The 21,239-nt window shown below is 36.3% G+C and overlaps 1 protein-coding gene across 3 annotated transcripts in view; it reads left to right on the forward strand.

Annotated features, from left to right (window-relative positions):
* Positions 1–4,320: 4,320 nt before the first annotated feature.
* The window catches only part of LOC126810036 (tyrosine-protein phosphatase non-receptor type 13), a 59,239-nt gene continuing 42,320 nt past the window's right edge, over positions 4,321–21,239 (forward strand). For all 3 annotated transcript variants that reach the window (XM_050534955.2, XM_050534956.2, XM_050534957.2), the window contains exons 1-7: positions 4,321–4,457; positions 13,742–13,890; positions 16,387–16,559; positions 17,966–18,031; positions 18,902–18,994; positions 19,440–19,535; positions 20,878–21,046. In XM_050534955.2, coding sequence (XP_050390912.1) covers positions 13,761–13,890; positions 16,387–16,559; positions 17,966–18,031; positions 18,902–18,994; positions 19,440–19,535; positions 20,878–21,046 — 727 coding nt within the window. In that variant the 5' untranslated portion in view covers positions 4,321–4,457; positions 13,742–13,760. The remainder of the gene's footprint in view (positions 4,458–13,741; positions 13,891–16,386; positions 16,560–17,965; positions 18,032–18,901; positions 18,995–19,439; positions 19,536–20,877; positions 21,047–21,239) is intronic.

Below are 21,239 nucleotides of genomic sequence, written 5' to 3' on the forward strand. Positions count from 1 at the left end.
GTAGAGCCGCTGCCCGGGCAAAATCACCTTCATAGCACACTGTATCTTCATTATCCCTGTGGGACCAGAACAGTAGGACGTTAAACCCCATTTCATTTCATTTTTACTTACCTAAACTATACCTTCCTGTTTCTTTTCTGTTGAAGCACCGGCTTAATTTTTTTTTATTTCAGCGTGGTTTACCCTTGTACGAGTGATGCATGCAGAACGGACATTATAGGGCCTGACAAGGAACAGCGCGCAGTCGGTTGGATTGGACGAAAAAAAACCCAAAGTCCTGTGTATAAGTCCGTGGCGTACATGTAAAAGAACTCTTGACAGTTGGACTTCGGAAAATAAAGCTTTGCGGAAATACCGCTATGTAGACAAATATTCCCCACTGCATGACGGATACGGGTGATTATCCCATGGGTGTGCAAAGTTGAATGTTTTTGTGTCACTCGAGTTTTTTTCTGTTTTTTTTCTTTAATTTTAAAATTTAAAAATATTGCATGTAACTCCCCTTTATTTTTACAGAAAATTCGGATAAGAAATTTGGATTTATTTAATAGTTTATAGGCCTACATTTTATAAGATCAGACATGGGAGAGCTGGGGTCCTGTGGGTATGCTTTTCAATGTCACTAACACTACATGTATTTTTCAAATTGTTCTTTACTATATTGATCAAAAAAATAATCATGCCAATCAGGGCGCATAAGCATCTACTAGGACTATTGTCAGATTCGGTATACAACAGAGTCGTTAGGTATGGTTGTAGAATCTTTAAAATTCAAATTTTAAATTGTCACTATCAAAATGCTCAACACCGTAACACTGATAGTTTTCCCGCAATATAACTTATCTACTGAGGCGAGGGTCACTTCACCACGTGCCACCAACCATCTCTGTCAGTCTGGTCTGTCCAGCTTGAAAACAGTTCTGTGAATATTATAGAGTTAAAGGTAAATCCAATCAAAGTTCTGATTTTGCTTGCGTGTATTAATTCATAATCAACACCGTAACGTGGTTTTCTTGCATTTGTAGTCGATTTGATCAGAAACAATGTATATATTTGAATTTAAAATGGTGTACCGATACATACGTTAACGGCGTTTCTCACACATGCGCTCTTGGCTCAAAACATAAACTCCATGGTTCTCAACACCGTAACGCTCAACTCCGTAACATTAAGTTTTGTTACGGTGTTGAGAAACCGATAGGGTGTTGAGGTTTGGTTCACCAACGCTTAAATTAAATCTTATCTTATCAACATAATTATGTAGAATAACATGTAGTTCCTCTAATATTTCACCGGAGTGGATATTCTCCACTCGGATGGCAAACATCCTAGAACGATAAAGATAGTTATTCGCCATTCGTTTTATACAATAAACTTAAAATTCGAGTAGATTGCTTGTGCTTTAATGGTAAATATAGAATCCGAATCCCTTTCTAATGGTCATTTGTTAATTAAAGGGTGATAGTGTAAACAGGCGTCCTCGTTTATAGCGAAAGATAGAGAAACCAACATTTTGTATAGATGGGAGTGGCATAAATCTGAGACGTTTCCTATTCTATGGAAGTGTGTATCTGACTAAACCAGGAACATTGTAAAACGCATTTATTTGTACTGTGTTGATCACAAATAAGATAAACTACAAACCTAATCCAATTTCATTCCTGTAGAGCGAAAAAGGCAGGTTCTATTGAAATGGGCCTGCCTAGCTGTCTGATCCGCCCACCCGGACTACCCATATATTTCATTGTCAACCTCAAATTTTATCTGCAACGGTGCACCCGATTAGATTTTATTACATACTTCGAGAAGGTATTTGTTGAGTAATAAAACCTTCTAGTAGTTTATCGAGGGCTGGCCGTCCTTACCGCACGGTACAAATATTATCACCACTAGAAGCAACAAATTCCAGAACAAGCCAGAACTCATACCAAAATTGCCGCTTTATACAAATGAGTATTTATGGGAATACTAACCCGAACCCTAACCCTTTTAAGAGAAGTAAAAACTAAATTAGACCCAAGTTCAGTCTTTTAAAAAGGGTTAGGGTTCGGGTTAGTTATCCCCAAAATTCTCATTTATATAAGGCGGCCATTTTGGACTCCGGAAGCACCCGAACCTCGATAAACTACTAGAAGGTTTTATTTGTACCGTGCGGTAAGGACGGCCAGTCCTCGATAAACTACTAGAAGTTTTTATTACTCAACAAATACCTTCTCGAAGTATGTAATAAAATCTAATCGGGTGCACCTGTATATTTGATCTCTTACCATATATTTCATTTACTAGCAATCAGGGCCGTAACTAGCTCAGAGCAACGGGGGTGCGGGGCGGTGGGGGCGGTGGGGAGGGGAAATGTTCTCAGGGATGCTGTAAAAATGACGGACAATGTATATCTAGGGGGGGGGGGGCTTCGAGAAAAATTTTCAAAATTGAACTGCCCGGAAACGCTATTTCCTGCACTCTGGGCAGCCTCGTCAATCGTCTTTCGCCCTTTCACACCGAAGAAATCGGTCAATTTTCATGCAAGACCCCTCATTTGAAGAAAATTTGAGCAGAAAACCTCAAAATAGTCATCTTTGAAGATCTGAAAAAGGTAAAAAATCCAGAAATCTGGATAAAATCCGTAAACACTGAGAATCCGATATCAAATATACCGATGATTTTTTTCACATGGGGCGAGATTTTTTCATGGTCGACCAATTTTAGTTACGGGCGTGCTACCAATATATTTCATTTCCAACCGTGTGTTTTATTTACCACCCGTATATTTTATTTACTTCCCATGCATTTTATTTCTAACCGCATGGTTTTTATGCCAACCGTATAATTAATTAGTGTTAAATCAGTATTTTATCAAGATTTTAATGTGCTCCCGATAATATCGATCAAATATTCAACGAGTTTTGATTGTGTCTGGAATAAAATGTTCAATAAATTACGTGTTCTTGAAAGGTTTAATATATCAAAATGGCTATTGAATATATTTTTGTGTAAAGTAGCAAACTGTTATGTAAACCTACTTTTTTTTTTGTAATGTCTTATATAAGGTTATTGTTTATTATATAAAGCTACCAATTTAAAAATATCATTCTGAGCATTATCATTTTGTATAAGGGCATATGTTATCTCAACACCGTCACGGGAATTCAACACCGTCACAGAGTGTAAAATCTCTCATTGCTGCTTTTTCTTAAAGTTAAAGAACCATTTTATAAGCGGACAGAAATATTAATTGATCAGTCTGTGTTACTGAATCAAGAAATCAAATACAAAATCATGTTTTTATTGCGCTACACTTTAATACAATTACAAAATATGGAGCGATTTGAGGTAAGTGGTATAAACTACAAATTACAGCAAAGAAATTATGACGATATAAAAAGAAATATTATTTTTGAAGTGTAATCCCCTTCATCTTTTCAGAAGGGTGAATGTTTTTGCGTTTTCTGGTTAATTTAAAATATTTTTTGACTATACAATACCGTTACGGTGTTGAGATTTTGTAAAACACGTTCCACTAAAAGCTTAATTTTTTGTCTTAAAATTCTAAAGACTGCATGTCAATTGATAACATAGGACGTAGAAGATACTAGTTGTCGAAACAAAGTCAAAAATGTATCGCTTCGAGATGGTTCAATAATTCGGAACTCTGATACCATGAATGCACACTCACGAGATAATTACCCATACCCGTTTTCATTAGCCCAGTCGGGCCAGAACTGTAGGGCTTTTTAACTCTTATTTCATTTCTTTTGGACATCTATTTGAACAACACGAATGGAGGTTTATTATTCGTTCAGGGTTTCCGTTTAACAGGGTGTGAATCTTAACCTGGTTGGTTATAATGGGTTTTTATAACCATCATATGATGATGTTTTAGAATGGGGTTTAACGTCCTACTATTCTAAGGTCCGCATGTGGCCTGTCCAACCTCGTGGGTTTTCTCTAGGTCTTCCGGTCCCCGCCCCCCCCCCCCCCATTTTGTGTCGACTGGAAATTACCCCCCCCCCCTCTCTCGCTCTCCTACTATTCTGCATCTACCGGGCTAATGAATTGAAATGGGGTTATAACGTCCTACCTAGTTCTGTTTTGCCCCGACTACATACACCTTCAATAAGTTTATTTTCAAAATTTAATTTATAGACGTTTGATAATATATATGGTGATATGAGTAATGTGTAGGCTTTAATTCTATTATACTTCATGTTTTACGTATCAATAATACGTATGATTCATAATTTAGTAGGTGTGTCGATTGGCTGTCAATAAGACGAAAAATGGAGTTGTCTCCCTTTAGTTCCACGCACCTGTTACATCAACACAGTCCAATCAGAATAGCGGATTCAAGCCTCTAAGAACTGGAATAATGATGGCTGTCGACCACTACTACTACATTTCGATGGAAGTAAAATAACTGGGCATATTTCGTATAAAGTCATTAATGACATAAAATTTAGGTAAGTAGCTTTTACAATAATACTAAAAGTGGTTGTCAACGAGCAGCCTAACAACAACAATGCACTGGATGAATGAATGGCGACAAAGAAGGCAAACGTATCAGGCTATATAATATAATATAGCATATAGATAGTCTGTCTATATCTGTTGCTATTCCATTTATAACTTGGTGCTTATATGAACTTGACCAAAAGTAGTTCACGGTATACTTCAGCTTTCAGGCGGTGTATAGTCTATCTAGCTAGACCAGCCATAAATCTGGGTATAATTATTGAGGATAAATATCAATATTAATTACCTATAGGGTTAGATTCTGGCATACTGCCTATTTCTCCATAGGAATGTACCAGTAAAATATTCATACTAACTAACATACCCCTATTGACTAGTTCTTGCAAATAGATCACTATTCATATGTCTGTAGCTGAGATATGTATTAGTAATATTACATTAAAAAAACATTTGGGGCAGGATAAAATATATAATGTCTATTTATAACATTTTGTATACCTATGTGGAAACATTAATTATTTAATAACGTATACAATGGTGTAATATATTTTTATGTTATTCAATTCATGTCTAAGCAGAAGAAATGAAATGAAGTTTAATGTCCTACTGTTCTGCTCCGAACTGGGCTAATGAAGACGGGCATGCCATACGGTGTGCTATGAGGGGAATTTTGCCCAGACAGCGGCACTACGGCCTACTCTTATATAGAATTCCAACTGTCAAGGGATCTTTTATGTGCACGCTAATGTGTACATGGGACCTCAGTTATTTGTCCCATCCGAACGACTAGACAGCTGTCCTTGTCAGTTCTCTGTCCTGCATCACTGACAAGGGGGAATCACGCCGGAAAATCTGGATGAACTTTCTCGGCCAATGCAGGGATCGAACACCTGACCTCCAAGCTAGCGAGCCAGTGTCTTACCCACTTAGCCACTGTGACCTCTTGTAAGCAGAAGAGAAACTGGGACAAATGTGTTGATGTCACATTTAATACAATTTAATATTGTACATAGATTACAATTACCGCTATTGTAAATTGGATGATGATTCATTTTGTCATTTTTGTGATTTTTATGCTAATTTGGCTTAAAGATTTCTTTTTTGAAAATTAACAGAGGGCCTGACAAGGACAGCTGTCTAGTTGTTCGGATGGGATGGAAAACTAAGGTCCTGTGTACACATTGGCGTGCACGTAAAAGATCCCTTGACAGTTGGAATTCGATATAAGAGTAGGTTGGGTGCCGCTGTCGGGACAATATTTCCCTCATAGCACACTGTATGGCGTATGCCCGTCTACATTAGCCTAGTTTGAAGGAAAATTAACACATGGTTAACCAAACTTAATGTAATTTTATTTGATAAGACTGTGTGCAAAATCATAATGTCTGTCATTGATTCAAGTGGCGTGGTTTCGATTTCCAGCAAGAAATAGGTTTTCTCTGGGCCCTCCAGTTTCCTCACACTGCCAGAAACCCCTACGGTGAAGCGAATTAGGCCTATTGACATAAAATTGAGCCATATTTTTAGTTCCGAATTGACCTCTCTCTCTCTCTCTCTCTCTCTCTCACACACACGTCATAAGATTGTTTGAACAAGTGAAGTTTTAATTGTGATATGGAGTCACGGTGGCTAGTTGGGTAAGGCGCTGGCTCGCTAGCCTGGAGGCGGGTGTTTGATCCCTGCATTGGCCGAGAAAGTTCATCCCGATTATCCGACGTGGTTTCCCCTTGTCAGTGATGCAGGACGGAGGGCCTGAGGGTCTGACAAGGACAGCTGTCTAGTCCTTTGGATGAGACGAAAAACCGAGGTCCGGTGTAAACATTGGAACGCACGTAAAAGATCCCCTTGTCAGTGGTGCAAGACGGAGGGCCTGACAAGGACAGTTATCTAGTTGTTCGGATGAGACGAAAAACCGAGGTCCTGTTTATACATTGGCATGCATGTAAAAGATCCCGTTGGCAGTTGGAATTCGATATAAGAGTAGGCGATAGTGCCGCTGCCCGGGCAAAATTTCCCTCATAGCACACTGTATGGCGTATGCCCGTCTTCATTAGCCCAGTATAGGAGCAGAACAGTAGGACGTTAAACCCCATTTCATTTTATTTCATTTAATTGTGATATGAATGAAACTAGAGAAAGTTTTGTTGTCACGAATATGCAGATAAGATGAAAAATTGTTTTATTTAGTGTGCATTACTTGAGGGTAAAATTGAATGTTGATTGACATATGTAGGAATATAAAGATGTCTAGGTGTCAATCATATTTTTATATACATATCTGAGTGGTACATGTACATGCAGACGTACATGTGAATAAAATCTGCTATGGAGAATGTCAGTGTTGCATTATATCATACTTTTAAACATATTCTCTTGTCCCAGGGTGGAAGATGCTGTGTCGTTGACCTTGAGGTCACTGACCTTGAGGTCCTGTGTTCGACTCCAGTGTTGGTCACAAAATTTGCTCAACGTTTTCCCTTTTCAGTTTGGTGCTGGACTTGGATCTCTGTTATTATGAAGTGATTTCAAAATTTATACGTTCAACTGTTTAGGTTTGCTGTGGCAATCTGCAAACACACCAATCTGATTAAAATATAGATTTATATTTTGTTCCGTTTTTTTATACTTTAGATCTGAAATATTATATAAACTATTAATTAGACATTTATTAACTTAATATCCTTAAATGACATTTAGAAGTAGAGGTATAATATTCATAATAACACAACTTTATGGATTTACTACCTCTTGGTTTATTTACATGCAACGTTTCAATACTCTTACAGGTATCTTTATCCAGCAATTGATTGATAAAGATACCTGTAAGAGTATTGAAACGTTGCATGTAAATAAACCAAGAAGTAGTAAATCCATAAAGTTGTGTTATTATGAATTTATTAACTTATCCAGACCATAATCAACTCTCGATGTCATCAGATTTTTGCTGGATTTGAATCCTATCTGCTGCTTAACTCTCATTGATGAATAAATCCAAAAATGGATAGCCGAGACTATGTTTTTATCGTACCAACTTTAGTAATGATGATTGAGGCTAGGCCTAAAATTCAATCTCTAATATCTTTGTTCATGGTGGAGCAATTTGATAGAAATTTTCAGCAAATTCCCTTTACATTATCTAGTTTTTAACTATTATAGTCAGAACTGCCAGCTCTTTATCTACTCTCCCATAATGTATCTTTAACAGTGCGATTGAATATAAATATCTTTAATGTGTATAATTGTATAAGCCCACTGGTCTAAATGATAAACTACAGCTACCAATATTTGGTATGTGGGGTATTTGTTAAGTGTGGAATTTTGTGAATGATACATATATTAAGCATACTATAATGTCTGTACTAAAACTATTATCACATAACCAACTAATTTAATTCAGTCATTGTGTGACATTTCTAGTGATATATTATCAGTGAGGGATATGCTGGAGGTCTTGAGTTGGCTCCCGGTGTTGGCCGAGACACAAACTAAGTCATTTCAGGACTAACATACGGTTCAAATTTCAATAATCTGCTTGCGCTAGGGGTCTTTAGTAGTGGAAGGTAAATGGAGGACCCGAGGAAAACCCACAAGGTTGGACAGGCAACCCTACTCCTTGTCATGTATAACTTGGGAATTGAAACCACGCCAGTTGACTCAGGGATAGACCTTATAATACAGCGCACTCACGCTAACCATCTATATATAGCCTGTATAGATAAATAAAGTGTAATAAGTAATATGTACTTATTGTACTCAGGTCACGAAAACAATAAAAATATCACAGACAGGGTTAAATACGGACTGGTAAATATTAAATATACACAGTAGATAGAGGAAAATCTGAGGTATATTATTATTTATTCACAGGTATATTAGGCCACTTTAATTAATTTTTTCTTTCCCGTGACCCAACTGCATGTCTGTTTTCATCTGTAATACATACATATAAAAATATCACAGACAGGGTTAAATACTGACTGGTAAATATTAAATATACAGATAGAGGAAAAATCTGAGGTAAATTATTCACAGGTATATTAGGCCACTGTTAATTAAATTTTTCTTTCCCGTGACCCAACTGCATGGCTGTTTTCATCTGTAATAATGTAATTATCAATCTGATTAATTGACAGATCCTATTACAGATTGTAATAATTATACACTTCTACGATTATATGTTGTAATAATTATACACTTCTACGAGTATATGTTGTAATTGCTTTCTAAGAATTGATTTGTTAAAATCCATTATTTACATATGATAGACATGACACTGTAGGTGACAAGTAACTAGGCAAGTACTGTATCAGTATGTGAAAAAATCCAATACAGATACATTATGGGAGATTAGATAAAGAGCTGGCAGTTCTCACTATAATAGTTAAAACTAGATAATGTAAAGGGAATATGCTGAAAATTTCAGTAAAATTGCTCCGCTTCACTCTAAGCCAAGAAAACCTTATTTTGAAATCACTGTAGCCTTGACCATTGTTACCAAAGTCACGAAAATTAACCAAGTCTTGATTACCCGGTATCAAAGGGTCGTTGAACTGCAGATCGGATACAAATTCAATGAAAATCGGACTCATAAGAGGGCATCGACAGTTGAACCATATCTTAGTCCTGAAATGACCTAGTTTGTGCTGGGTAGAGGTTGAACTCATCTCTCTCTCTCTCTCTCTCTCTCATATAAACGTGTGAGAAACAAACAATTAATCACCCATGGCCTTACAACCTTAATATAGATATGTACAGTTCCAATAAGTCTATGTCAACATTCTTGCCAACTGTAGGAGGAGTATATTAATAAAATATATGAATTTATTCACTTAACAAATGTAGAGTGTACAATGTACATAGTTGACTGATCGGTAGTTGAGAGGTTTTAATACATATATCGTGACAGTTGGATTTGTAACATAACACAACACAGTTCTATGGATAAAAATCACTATATTATATACACACAACATTTCGACAAGATTTCACTGGTCGTTATCAGGCATACAAATTCAAATGAGGAAAAAATGAGTGTGAAATAGTTTTATTTAACGTGCGCTTCCACCGAGGTGATATCGCAGACAAAAGAGGAAAAAAAATTGTGACAGTGTTATATATAGGTACATTGAACAATAATAAGAGAAACCATAAGTTAAACATACAGTATGCAAGAGCTAAATCTGTCTATTGCAGGTCTTTCTTTAGGCCTGAAATGTTATCTAAATTATTAATTAGACATTAATTAACCTATCCAGACCATAATCAACCCTAGATGGCATCGCTAGCCTGCGATCTTTAGTGGATTATGAGCCGATTTACTGCATAACTTTCCTTCACGATTTCACGATTAAATGGATAATCGAGACTACGGTATGCTGTTTATAGTACTGACGAATGAAATTTTCAGCAAATTGCCTTTACATTATCTAGTTTTTAACTATTATAGTGAGAACTGCCAACTCGTTATCGTTATCTAATCTCCCATAATGTATCTTTAACAATCATGAAACCCTAGCTTCAATTTACCAGAGTAAGTATATTAAGATTTAATTATGATAGCACATAGTATAGTAACAACAGCGGATAAAGGATTAAAGAGGGATTAATGAAAACATAGATGATGGGTGAAACCTACTAGGTGAAGTCATAAGATGGGTGAAACCTACTAGGTGAAACCATAAGATATGTCCCTGGACATCAAAGAGCTTTAATGAATGGTGAAAAAGCACCTTAATTAAAAAGAAGAGGAGTATCAGTACACCAACAGTCGAATTCTGTATCAGTATTTACAAGGATACTGTATGATGAAATGAGAATATCACCACATTCAACATACTCATTACTCTGCAGATAATTTAAACAAACCAGTGCCACCTATAAATGGTTGTTGAAATCTTTTGATGGATTTGTTTTTAATCTTATTAATGTCAAGCCAGGAGATTTCTACAGTTTTTTTTTTGTTAACTAAATGTTAAACATACATTATACAAGAGCTACATCTGCCTATTTCAGATCTTTCTTGAGGCCTGTTATCTAAATTATTAATTAGACATTAATTAATAAAAAAAGATCATAATCAACTCTTGATGGCATCGCTAGCCTGCAGTGTTTATTGGATTAGATTCCGATTTGCTGTTTGACTTCCATTCATGATTTAATAATGAAATGGATAATCGAGACTATGTTTTTTATCGTACCGACTTTATTAATGATGATCGAGGCTATGTCGAAAATTCAATCGCTAAAACCTTGGTTGGTTCAGAGTGTATCAATTTGACTGATTTGATCTAACATGTAGATATATATACCTTACTTAAGAAGAGATTATTGAAGCACCTGTTAAAACACAATAACATATAGTCACATATTGTATGATATATGACTCACAATACATGTATATACTGATTGACTTGAGATCAAATCACATCAGATCACATTTCACCACAGATTAACACAAATCTTTTAATCAGCTTAATTATTTAGTAGTTGTCAGCGATTTTATCCTGTATTGTTCACCATTATGTTCTTTTTTGTCTAGTCGTTTGGATATGACGAAAAATTGAGGTCCCCGTGTATACATTGGCGTGCACGTAAAAGATCCCTTGGCAGTTGGAATTCGATATAAGAGTAGGCTGTAGTGCCGCTTCCCAGGCAAAATTTCCATTATAGCACACTGTATGGTGTATGCCCATCTTCATTAGCCCAGTATAGGAGCAGAACAGTAGAACGTTAAATCCTATTTCATTTCAGTTTAATCCGTAAAAAAATGTAATTTTAAAAGTGTATAAAATACCATGTAGAGATCATACAATGTAATCATTTACCTGGAATTAAGGTAGAGATTTACCTTTCAAACAATATCAAGATTGGTCACATCATCTCTGTTACATCTTTCTTATAAATCTTTTGTGGGGTGGATGGCCGAATGGTTAGCACGTGCACGTTGTATCATAAGGTCTGACATTGAGTCAACTGGCATGGTTTCGATTCCCCAGTTGTAAGTGACAAGGAGTAGGGTCGCCTGTCCAACCTCATGGGTTTTCTTTGGGTCCTCTCTGCAAATCAGGATAATTTATTGGCAGTTTCTGATCATACTAATTCTTGTATATGCATATTGATTTAATAGTACTAAATGTTCATAACATTTTGATAGTTTCTTTAACATAAAGTCATTTACCTAACAATAATCTAATTCTATGCAGTACTATAAGGTTATAAGCAGTACTGAATGTGGGATAAATAACTGAAGTTATAGTGATAAAATGAAAGTAGACTACACCCTACATTGTTGTACACAGGAGACAAAATGGCAAAGTATTCTCAGTTTGTTTATTGAGTGGTGGGCAATTGTTATATTTGAACTTTAGGGGTGGAAATTCTCACAAATAATTGTTTCCGTTTTTATAGGATTTACTGTGGTATTAGTAAAGTGTCAATTTGGAACAGATCTTTCTTTTAAACATACACATGTACTACATAGTAAAGGACTTAGGATTACTCAAATCACCTGCTCTCATCAGAATATGAAAGATATTTAATTTCACTTTGGAACTATTCATTTTTGTTAATATTACATAACACTGTAACCTGGGTATCATTTAATCTTGTGTATTTAGCACTAATTTCTTTCACGTTCATTTAATATCAAATCTTTGTTTAAAAAAATGCATAAAAATAGTTTAAATCACCCAAAAGTCATCTAATTTGTGGCCAGTTTAAAGCTGACTGATTAATCTTGATAATGTGTGTCTAATTTACATGTCTTGTTAATTTCTCCATCACTGTTAAAAATGATTTATTTTTGAACAGTTGTCAGGAAATTAAACAATTGTAAATTGGACACTCATTATCAAAATGAATCAGTCAGCTTTAAACAGGACACAAGTACAAATTAGATGATTTTTTTGTGATTTTAAATGATTTTTATGAATTTTTAAACAAGGATTTGAAATTAAACGAATGTGAAAGAAATTAGTGCTAGATACACAAGATTAAATGATACCCAGGTTACAGTGTAAATAACTGGAGATATTCTTCTTCATACACGATCAATTCATTTTAATGGAGATTTATCAACGTGCATGTCAGCGACCGTACAATCTCTAACTGCATAAATTTATCTAGTATTTGATGTTATTTTGACAGGTATGCATTTTAATATCGTTAACAAGGATGTTTGTGATGTGATAAATGTCAATGAATCCTATATTTATATGTATTTTGCGTATAAATAGGTCGGTTGTTTACATTCTGTTTTATTTTTATCAATTGTTCTACAGTGTAAAGTATTTGAATTGATTGTTCTGAGAGAGGAATATTGGTGTTCTAATCTCGAGCGTGGTTCTCATGGCATCGGTCAAACCACCTGTCATTATTTTCTTACCAGAACATATCTCATAAACTCGTCAAGGTATGAAATTCATACCTGTTACAGGTAGAAGTTGAGTCTTTTGCTAAATTTCTTAGATGTAAAAATTTGATGTGTTTCCATGAACAAAAAAATAAAAAGATATCGGGTTTAATGACCACTCGACACGAACCAGGTCATTTCGGGACTAACATATGGTTTTTAATTTCATTTCAATAATTCACTTGCACATAGGGATCTTTAGCAGTGGTGGTAAACTGGAGGGCCCAGAGAAAACCCACAAGGTTGGACAGGCAACCCTACTCCTTGTCACGTACAAGCAGGAAATCAAAACCACGCCACTTGACTCAATGACGCGTTAACCATTCGGCCATCCAACTCCCCATGTTTCCATGTTCAAATTTGACTTAGTGTTTGGCGTACATGTACATCAAGCAAATGGTGTTGTTGTTATTTAGAAAATCAGACAGCTAAGAATTGTTTTTGATGACTGATTTTGATGCATGAAAATGAAATGGGGTTTAACATCCTTCTGTTCTGCTCCGACTGTGATTTTAATGCACATATGCACACATGTATTTGAATATTGGGGGTTGGGCAGCCGTATGGTTTAACAGGTGCCTGTTGGATCAAAAAGTCCTTCATGGAGTCATGTGGCGTGGTTTTGATTCCGTTTGCACCTTGTCGAAACCTTGTGGGTTTTCTCTCAGTCCTCCGGTTCCTCTCAGTGCTAAAGGCACAAGTGAATTATCGAAATATAATTGAATCATATTTGGTTCCCAAATGACCTAGTTTGTGTTAAATGGATGCTCTCTCTCTCTCTCTCTCTCTCTCTCTCTCTCCCCCTCTGTATTTGATTATATTTATTACTTTCTTTATATAGCCTTTGTTTCTTTATTACAGCTACAGAACTTAAAGAGAAATGTCGAGCTCGGAAATACCTGTATCCCTTGCAGAAGCTTTAGAGATTCGGGGTTCCGCCCTGACAGAAAATGAGGCATGGGGAGTCCTCAGTCAGACGGCTGAATCTGTTCAAGATTTATTTATCAAGGGTAAGTCTAATCTTGTTAATAATTTAAATTAATTATTGACGATGCCTTCCAAGATTTAAACTGTGTTATTTGCTGATATATTGGACAAAAAACATATTCAAACAAGGCTCTACATGGCAACTAAAACACTCGCCATGGCGACCAAATATATTTTCTGGCTAGTTAAAATTTTCACTTGAGTCGCCAGCTGGCGACTGTAAGTTTTTTTTCTCGTTTTAAAATAATTACAAAGTTTTTTTTTACAAAATTGAATTTGTTTATTCAGTGCTTCGTAAAACCGGAACTTACTAGGGGAAATAACTCCAATTTAACGACAATATTTACGACATTCATATATTTTCTTACCATGTGCCGAAAATCGTTCTAACTTCTAACTTACGGCAATGTATACAAAATGTCCGACTACGCATGTTGTTGACCCATTTTTCTAACCCATACATTAAAGTTATTCCCTATATAATGATAAAATGTTTAGCATTATGATAAAGATTAAAAAAAACAACGCGTAATATCTAGTAGTGATTTACGTTACAGACTACAGTTAATAGCATTGTAATTTCTGGCTACTAAAATTTTGGTGCTGGCTAGTAAATTTTTAGCATTTAGTAGCCAGTGAAGACTAAATTTTCCATGCCCATATTGACCCTTGTATTCAAACTAATTTATCTATCATATCTCTCTCAAAATGTATAAAATTGTGAAAGTTGAAATGAAGATTGTTGAATATTTTATGTGATCTTATAAACTAGTTGGAAGAACAGCCAGTAATTGTTATACAAAGTTCTGACCTTTTCAATAAAATAATTTTTAATGTCATGTCTATTTTATAACCAATTTTCATCTGGTTGACGAGTTTAAACTGAAAGATTTTATATATAGAAATAACTATAAACTTGTGAAGAGAATAAGTTTATATCCGTGTGGGTGTATGTAGGCGTATAAGTGGACTCATCTTCATTAGTCCAGTTAGTACAGAACAGTAGGATGTTGAACCCCATTTCATTTCATTTAAACATACATTATGCAAGAGCTAAATCTGTCTATTGCAGGTCTTCCTTTAGGCCTGAAATGTTTTCTAAAGTATTAATTAGACATTTATTAACATATCCAGGCCATAATGAACTCTAGATGGCAGCGCTAGCCTGCAATCTTTAGTGGATTGTAATTTGATTTACTGCTTAACTTTCTTTCTCGATTTAACTTTTAAATGGATAATCGAGACTATGCTGTTTATTGTACTGACTTTAGTAATGATGACTGAGGCTAGGGGGAAATTTCAGTCGCTTAGTTCTCGGTTCATAGTGGATCAATTTGAATGAAATTTTCAGCAAATTACCTTTACATAATCTAGTTTTTAACTTTTATAGTGAGAACTGCCAACTCGTTACCGAATCTCCCATAATGTATCTTTAATTCTAGTAGCCAGTAAAAATTTACTTTACTTTCTATTGATATTATACCAGCATATTTAATGTCTTATGGTCAATGAATCGCCTGTTACTAGCCAATATAATATATACATGTAATATTGTAAATCTGTATGACAATCTACTAGTTGATATATAGTAAAACTGGCAGAAAGTCTTAACCAAATCTCAAATAGGCAAATGAAATGAAATGAGGTTTAACGTCCTACTGTTCTGCTCCTAAACTGGGCTAATGAAGACGGGCATACACCATACAGTGTGCTATGAGGGAAATTTTGCCTGGGCAGCGGCACTATGGCCTACTCTTATATCGAAGTCCAACTGCCAACGGGATCTTTTACATGCATGCCAATGTATAAACAGGACCTCGGTTTTTCGTCTCATCCGAACGACTAGATAACTGTCCTTGTCAGGCCCTCCGTCTTGCACCACTGACAAGGGGAAACCACGTCGGAAAATCCTGATGAACTTTTTCGGCCAATTCAAGAATCGAACATGTGATCTCCAGGATAGCGAGCCAGCATCTTACCCACTTAGCCACCGTGGCTCCCCAGCACTTAACAACAGGAGACGTAGAGAAGAGATTTCGGGACTAACATATGATGCAATACTACTTCAAGTATTCGCAGTGGTTTCAATCCCCGGTGTGAGTGTATGCTGTCTAGTCATTTGGATGGTACGAAAAACCGAGGTCCCGTGTACATATTGGCGTGCACATAAAAGATCCCTTGGCAGTTGGAATTCAATATAAGAGTAGGCCGTAGTGTCGCTGCCCGGGCAAAATTTCCTTCATAGCACACTGTATGGCGTATGCCCGTCTTCATTAGCCCAGTTCGGGAGCAGAACAGTGGGATGTTAAACCCCATTTCATTTCATTTCTCCAGTTTCCTCCCACAGGAAACGCGTGCACTAAGATAATGGAAAAAATAAGACAACTTGTCTGCGATATCACCTTCGGTGGAAGCAGACGTTAAACACAAAGAACAGCAACATTTGGCCATTTCTGCCTTCATCAGAAAATTAGGACATTAAACCCCATTTATTTCAACCTTTAATATGTATTTTTCAGGTAAAGCCTTCACATCTGAAGGTTTAAATTTCGTGCTAACACCTGATACCTTGCTGTTAAACAGTAACGGTCATGTTAGTTTTATACAAGCAGCTCGACTGGTTGATAGTAGCTACATAGCACCAGAATATCAGGACGGTAATTTACCATCCTCGGATGGTGCAGTTGATAAGGTTTGTTCGTAATAAATACTTTAGATCATAAGGTCTGTCATTGAGTTAGTTGATCCCATGCATGTACGTGCCAATGAGTAGGGATGCTTGCACTGTAACCCAGGTATCGTTTATTCTTGTGTATCTAGCACTAATTTCTTTCACATTCGTTTAATATCAAATCTTTGTTTAAAAATTTGTAAAAACTGTTTAAAATCACCATAAATCGTTTAATTTGTACTTCTGTCCAGTTTAAAGCTGACCATTCAATTTTGATAATGAGTGTCCAATTTACAAGTGTTTAATTTCTCAATCATTGTTAAAAAATAAAACAGGAAATTAAATACTTGTAAATTGGACACTCATTATCAAAATTAATCAGTCAGCTTTAAACTGGACACATGTACAAATTAAACGATTTATGGTGATTTTAAACAGTTTTTACAAATTTTTAAACAAAGATTTGATATTAAACGTATGTGAAAGAAATTAGTGCTAGATACACAAGATTAAACGATACCTGGGTTAGGGTGTTGCCTGCCTAACCTTGTGGGTTTTCTCTGGGTTCTCTGTGTATCTCACTGCTAAAGATCTCTGCACCCAAGCTTGTACTTGACAATGAGTAGGGTTAGAGTGTTGCCTAACCTTGTGGGTTTTCTCTGGGTTCTCTGTGTATCTCACTGCTAAAGATCTCTGCACCCAAGCTTGTACTTGACAATGAGTAGGGTTGCCTGCCTAACCTTGTGGGTTTTCTCTGGGTTCCCTGTGTATCTCACTGCTAAAGATCTCTGCACCCAAGCTTGTACTTGACAATGAATAGGGTTGCCTGCCTAACCTTGTGGGTTTTCTCTGGGTTCTCTGTGTATCTCACTGCTAAAGATCTTTGCACCCAAGCTTGTACTTGACAATGAGTAGGGTTGCCTGCCTAACCTTGTGGATTTTCTCCGGGTTCTCTTTGACTTTCACTGCTAAAGATCTCAGCTCGCAAGCTTGTTTGTGCCTGTCAAACCTTGTGGGTTTTCTCTGGGTTCTTTGTGTCTCCCATTACTAAAGATCTCTGCAGGCAAGCGTGGATGGCCGAATGGTTAGGATGTGCGCGTTGTATCATAAGGCCTGTCATTGAGCCAACTGGCATGGTTTCGATTCCCCGATTGTACGTGACAAGGAGTAGGGTCGTCTGTCCAACTAGTGGGTTTTCTCCAGGTCCTCCAGTTTCCTCCCACTGCTAAAGACCCCTTCCTACTTGCAATCGAATTATTGAAATAAAATTGAACCATATGTTAGTCCCAAAATGACCTAGTTTGTGTTGAGTGGATGTTAAACCCCATTTCTCTCTCTCTCTCTCAAAAGTCTATTTTCAAATAAAATGAGAGAATGATTACGGAGAATAATCTGTATTACAATATATGTATATTTTATAATTTCAGATGTATGTGTATTCTCTGGGTAGAACACTACATAATTCAACTCAATATAAACTCACACAAACAAAGGTAAGCATATTTATTACTGTACAACTTGGCCTTCCAATGTTTGTCAAATGAAGGACTTAAATTTTTCATATGACCTCATAATTCCAGGATGGCTTTTTTATTCTCAATACATCATATCTTTGTAAACGGAATAGAATGATTTTGTGTTTATTTCTGTTAGAATATCGATGTTGACAATGTTATATTTACAAGAGATTCATAATCTGTCAAAATCTGATCAGTGGCTTTAATATAGCCCTTTTGTAGTCTGTATATCAAATAATCTTGTGTATTTAGCACTGATTTCTTTCACATTTGTTCTATGTCAAATCTTTGTTTAAACATACATTATGCAAGAGATAAATCTGCCTATTGCAAGTCTTTATTTAGGCTTCTGTAGACGCACTGATGACTTGGATACGGTTTGGATTTAAACAGCCTCGTACATTTAAAATTAAATCAGTAAGTGGCGGACCAAGCTAACGTTTACTGTTACTCGCTGATGTCACAACCGGAAACTGGTAATGAAAAGCCTGCCAAGCGAGACTACCATAACCATTGAACATGTTATTTGATAATCGAGAATATGTGCTTGGAGTTATCGTTTGCCAATCAAAAGATCGCCAATTCTTAAAGACGGTGAAGACAGAATTGATGCCTATTTCTAGTCCAAACTTCTAACAGTGACAATTCCGTTCAGAACAAATTAATTTGACTGAAATTTTCAACGTTTTCTTTTTTTATCATCTATTTTTGAATTATTATAGCAAGAATGGCCAACTCTTTATTAAACTCTTAACTAATGTATCTTTAAAAATTCATAAAAATCATTTAACATCACTCAAAATCATCTAATTTTGTACTTTCATTTATTCATATGTATCATTTCAGGTGCCCAAATTGTCTCATAATTTAGAGAGTTTATTTGGGGCCATGTGTGAGACGGACCCCAATCATAGATTGGCATTGGTCCATGTGTTAGAGGTAAGGATTATTTATTTATTCACTCATTCATTCCTTGTTTGGTGGACTATTCTTGGCAAAATTTACCTCATAGCACACTGTATATTGTTTTATTGCTCTTTAAAAAGCGCTTGGATTGATTTGGTGCTCAAGAAATGCACATTTATTATATTATTATTATTATGGTGTATGTCTGACTTCATTAGTCCAGTTGGTGCACAACATAAGGATATTAAACCCCATTTCATTTCATGTTAAGTGTGGAATGGATGTCAGACTCATCTTTGTGTTCTACTTGGTCAGATAGACTGGGTTAGAACGTCTCGTCACACCAGAAAGGAAGGTTAGTTCCAGCCATTTGGTACCTAAAACAAGAATTTGAACCTGGATCAAACAGAACAGTAGGATGTTAAACCCCATTTCATTTTTTATCACCATGATATATTATGTATGTTTACTATTGCAGGCCTGCACAATACATGCCCAGAAGAAATCAAGCAGGACGTCCTCCTCTAACTATGTAATAAGACTACATCAAATGGTGCTTGGTGGAAGTCTTAATGTACGTGCATGTAATTTTATTCTTTCCTTTATATATGTGGTCGTCAGGCCATCGGGGCATAAGCATTCTTCGCTCGTCTGTGGTTGCGTCTACGAGTCTGACACAAAGATTGTGTCTAGTTGTTCAGATGGGATGTAAAACGGAGATCGATCTGTGTATATATTAATGTGCATGTAAAAGATTGATGTGGGTGGGGTGGATGGCGGAATATTTAGCGCGTCCGCATTGTATCATAAAGTCTGTCATTAGATCAGTTGTATGTGACAAGGAGTGGGGTCACCTGTCCAACCTCGTGTGTTTTCTCCAGGTCGTCCAGTTTCCTCTCACTGCTAAAGACCCATACATGCAAGCAAATTATTGAAATAAAATTAAACCATATGTTAGTCCCAAAATGACCTAGTTTAGGTTGAGTGGATGTTAAACCACAAGAACCCTTTGCGGTTGAAATTCAACGAATACATGTAGAAGGTGGAAATTCCCATGTTCAGGCAAATTCTCCTCCCCTTGCATTATGCATGTAACAATAGAAACAACTTTCACCATACTGGCTAAGTGAGTAAGACGCTGGCTCGCTAGCCTGGAGGTCACAAGTTTCGATCGCGGTGTTGGACGAGAAAGTTCATCAGGATTATCCAGCGTTATTTCCCCCTTGTCAGTTGTGCAGGATGGAGGGCCTGACAAGGACAGCTGTCTAGTCATTCAGATGTGATGAAAAACCGAGGTCCCGTGTACACATTAAAGATCCCTTGGCAGTTGGAATTCGATGTGAGAGTAGGCCGTATTGCAGCTATCCGGGCAAAATTTCCCTCATACCATACTGTATGGCGCATGCCTGTCTTCATTAGCCCAGTCAGAGCAGAAAAATAGGATGCTAAATTTCATTTCCTTTCCCCATATGTCAATCTCAATTGTTTCTCTATATGTTTGTATTGTCTATACTTCTGCATGTTTGTTCTGTCTGTATCTTGTTGTGCAGTTGTCCTGTATGTTTGTATTTTCTATATTTTAGTATGTTTGTTCTGTCTGTATCTTACTGTGCAGTTGTCCTGTATGTTTGTATTGTCTATATTTTAGTATGTTTGTTCTGTCTGTATCTTGTTGTACAGTTGTCCTGTATGTTTGTATTGTCTATATTTTAGTATGTTTGTTCTGTCTGTATCTTGTTGTACAGTTGTCCTGTATGTTTGTATTGTCTATATTTTAGTATGTTTGTTCTGTCTGTATCTTGTTGTACAGTTGTCCTGTATGTTTGTATTTTCTATATTTTAGTATGTTTGCTCTGTCTGTATCTTACTGTGCAGTTGTCCTGTATGTTTGTATTGTCTATATATTTATATTTCAGTATGTAAATATGTTTGATAGTAGTTATGGTAGTGATATAAGTAGTCTAACAACCTCCACACAAACATCGCGTAGACGAAGGTCACGTGATGATCGTAGACGGAAAACATCTCACAGATCACGTTCACGATCCAGGTCACGATCAGGATCAGGTTCCAGAAACAACGGAGGTGAGACAAGTTTCAATAATTTATGTAACTGACTTTTTGGCCACAAGGTTTTTTTTTTAGGGTTTTCAGTAAAGTCAATTGGGTGTCATCATGAATCTGATTCCTGATCAATCTTATTTAAACACAGATCCTATTTCGTTTCATTTTTTATAGTTCAAAATTTCGTTTTACTTGTCTTTACTACACTAGGATC

This window comes from Patella vulgata, chromosome 2 (assembly GCF_932274485.2).
Source record: "Patella vulgata chromosome 2, xgPatVulg1.2, whole genome shotgun sequence".
NCBI classification, from domain to species: Eukaryota; Metazoa; Mollusca; class Gastropoda; family Patellidae; genus Patella; species Patella vulgata.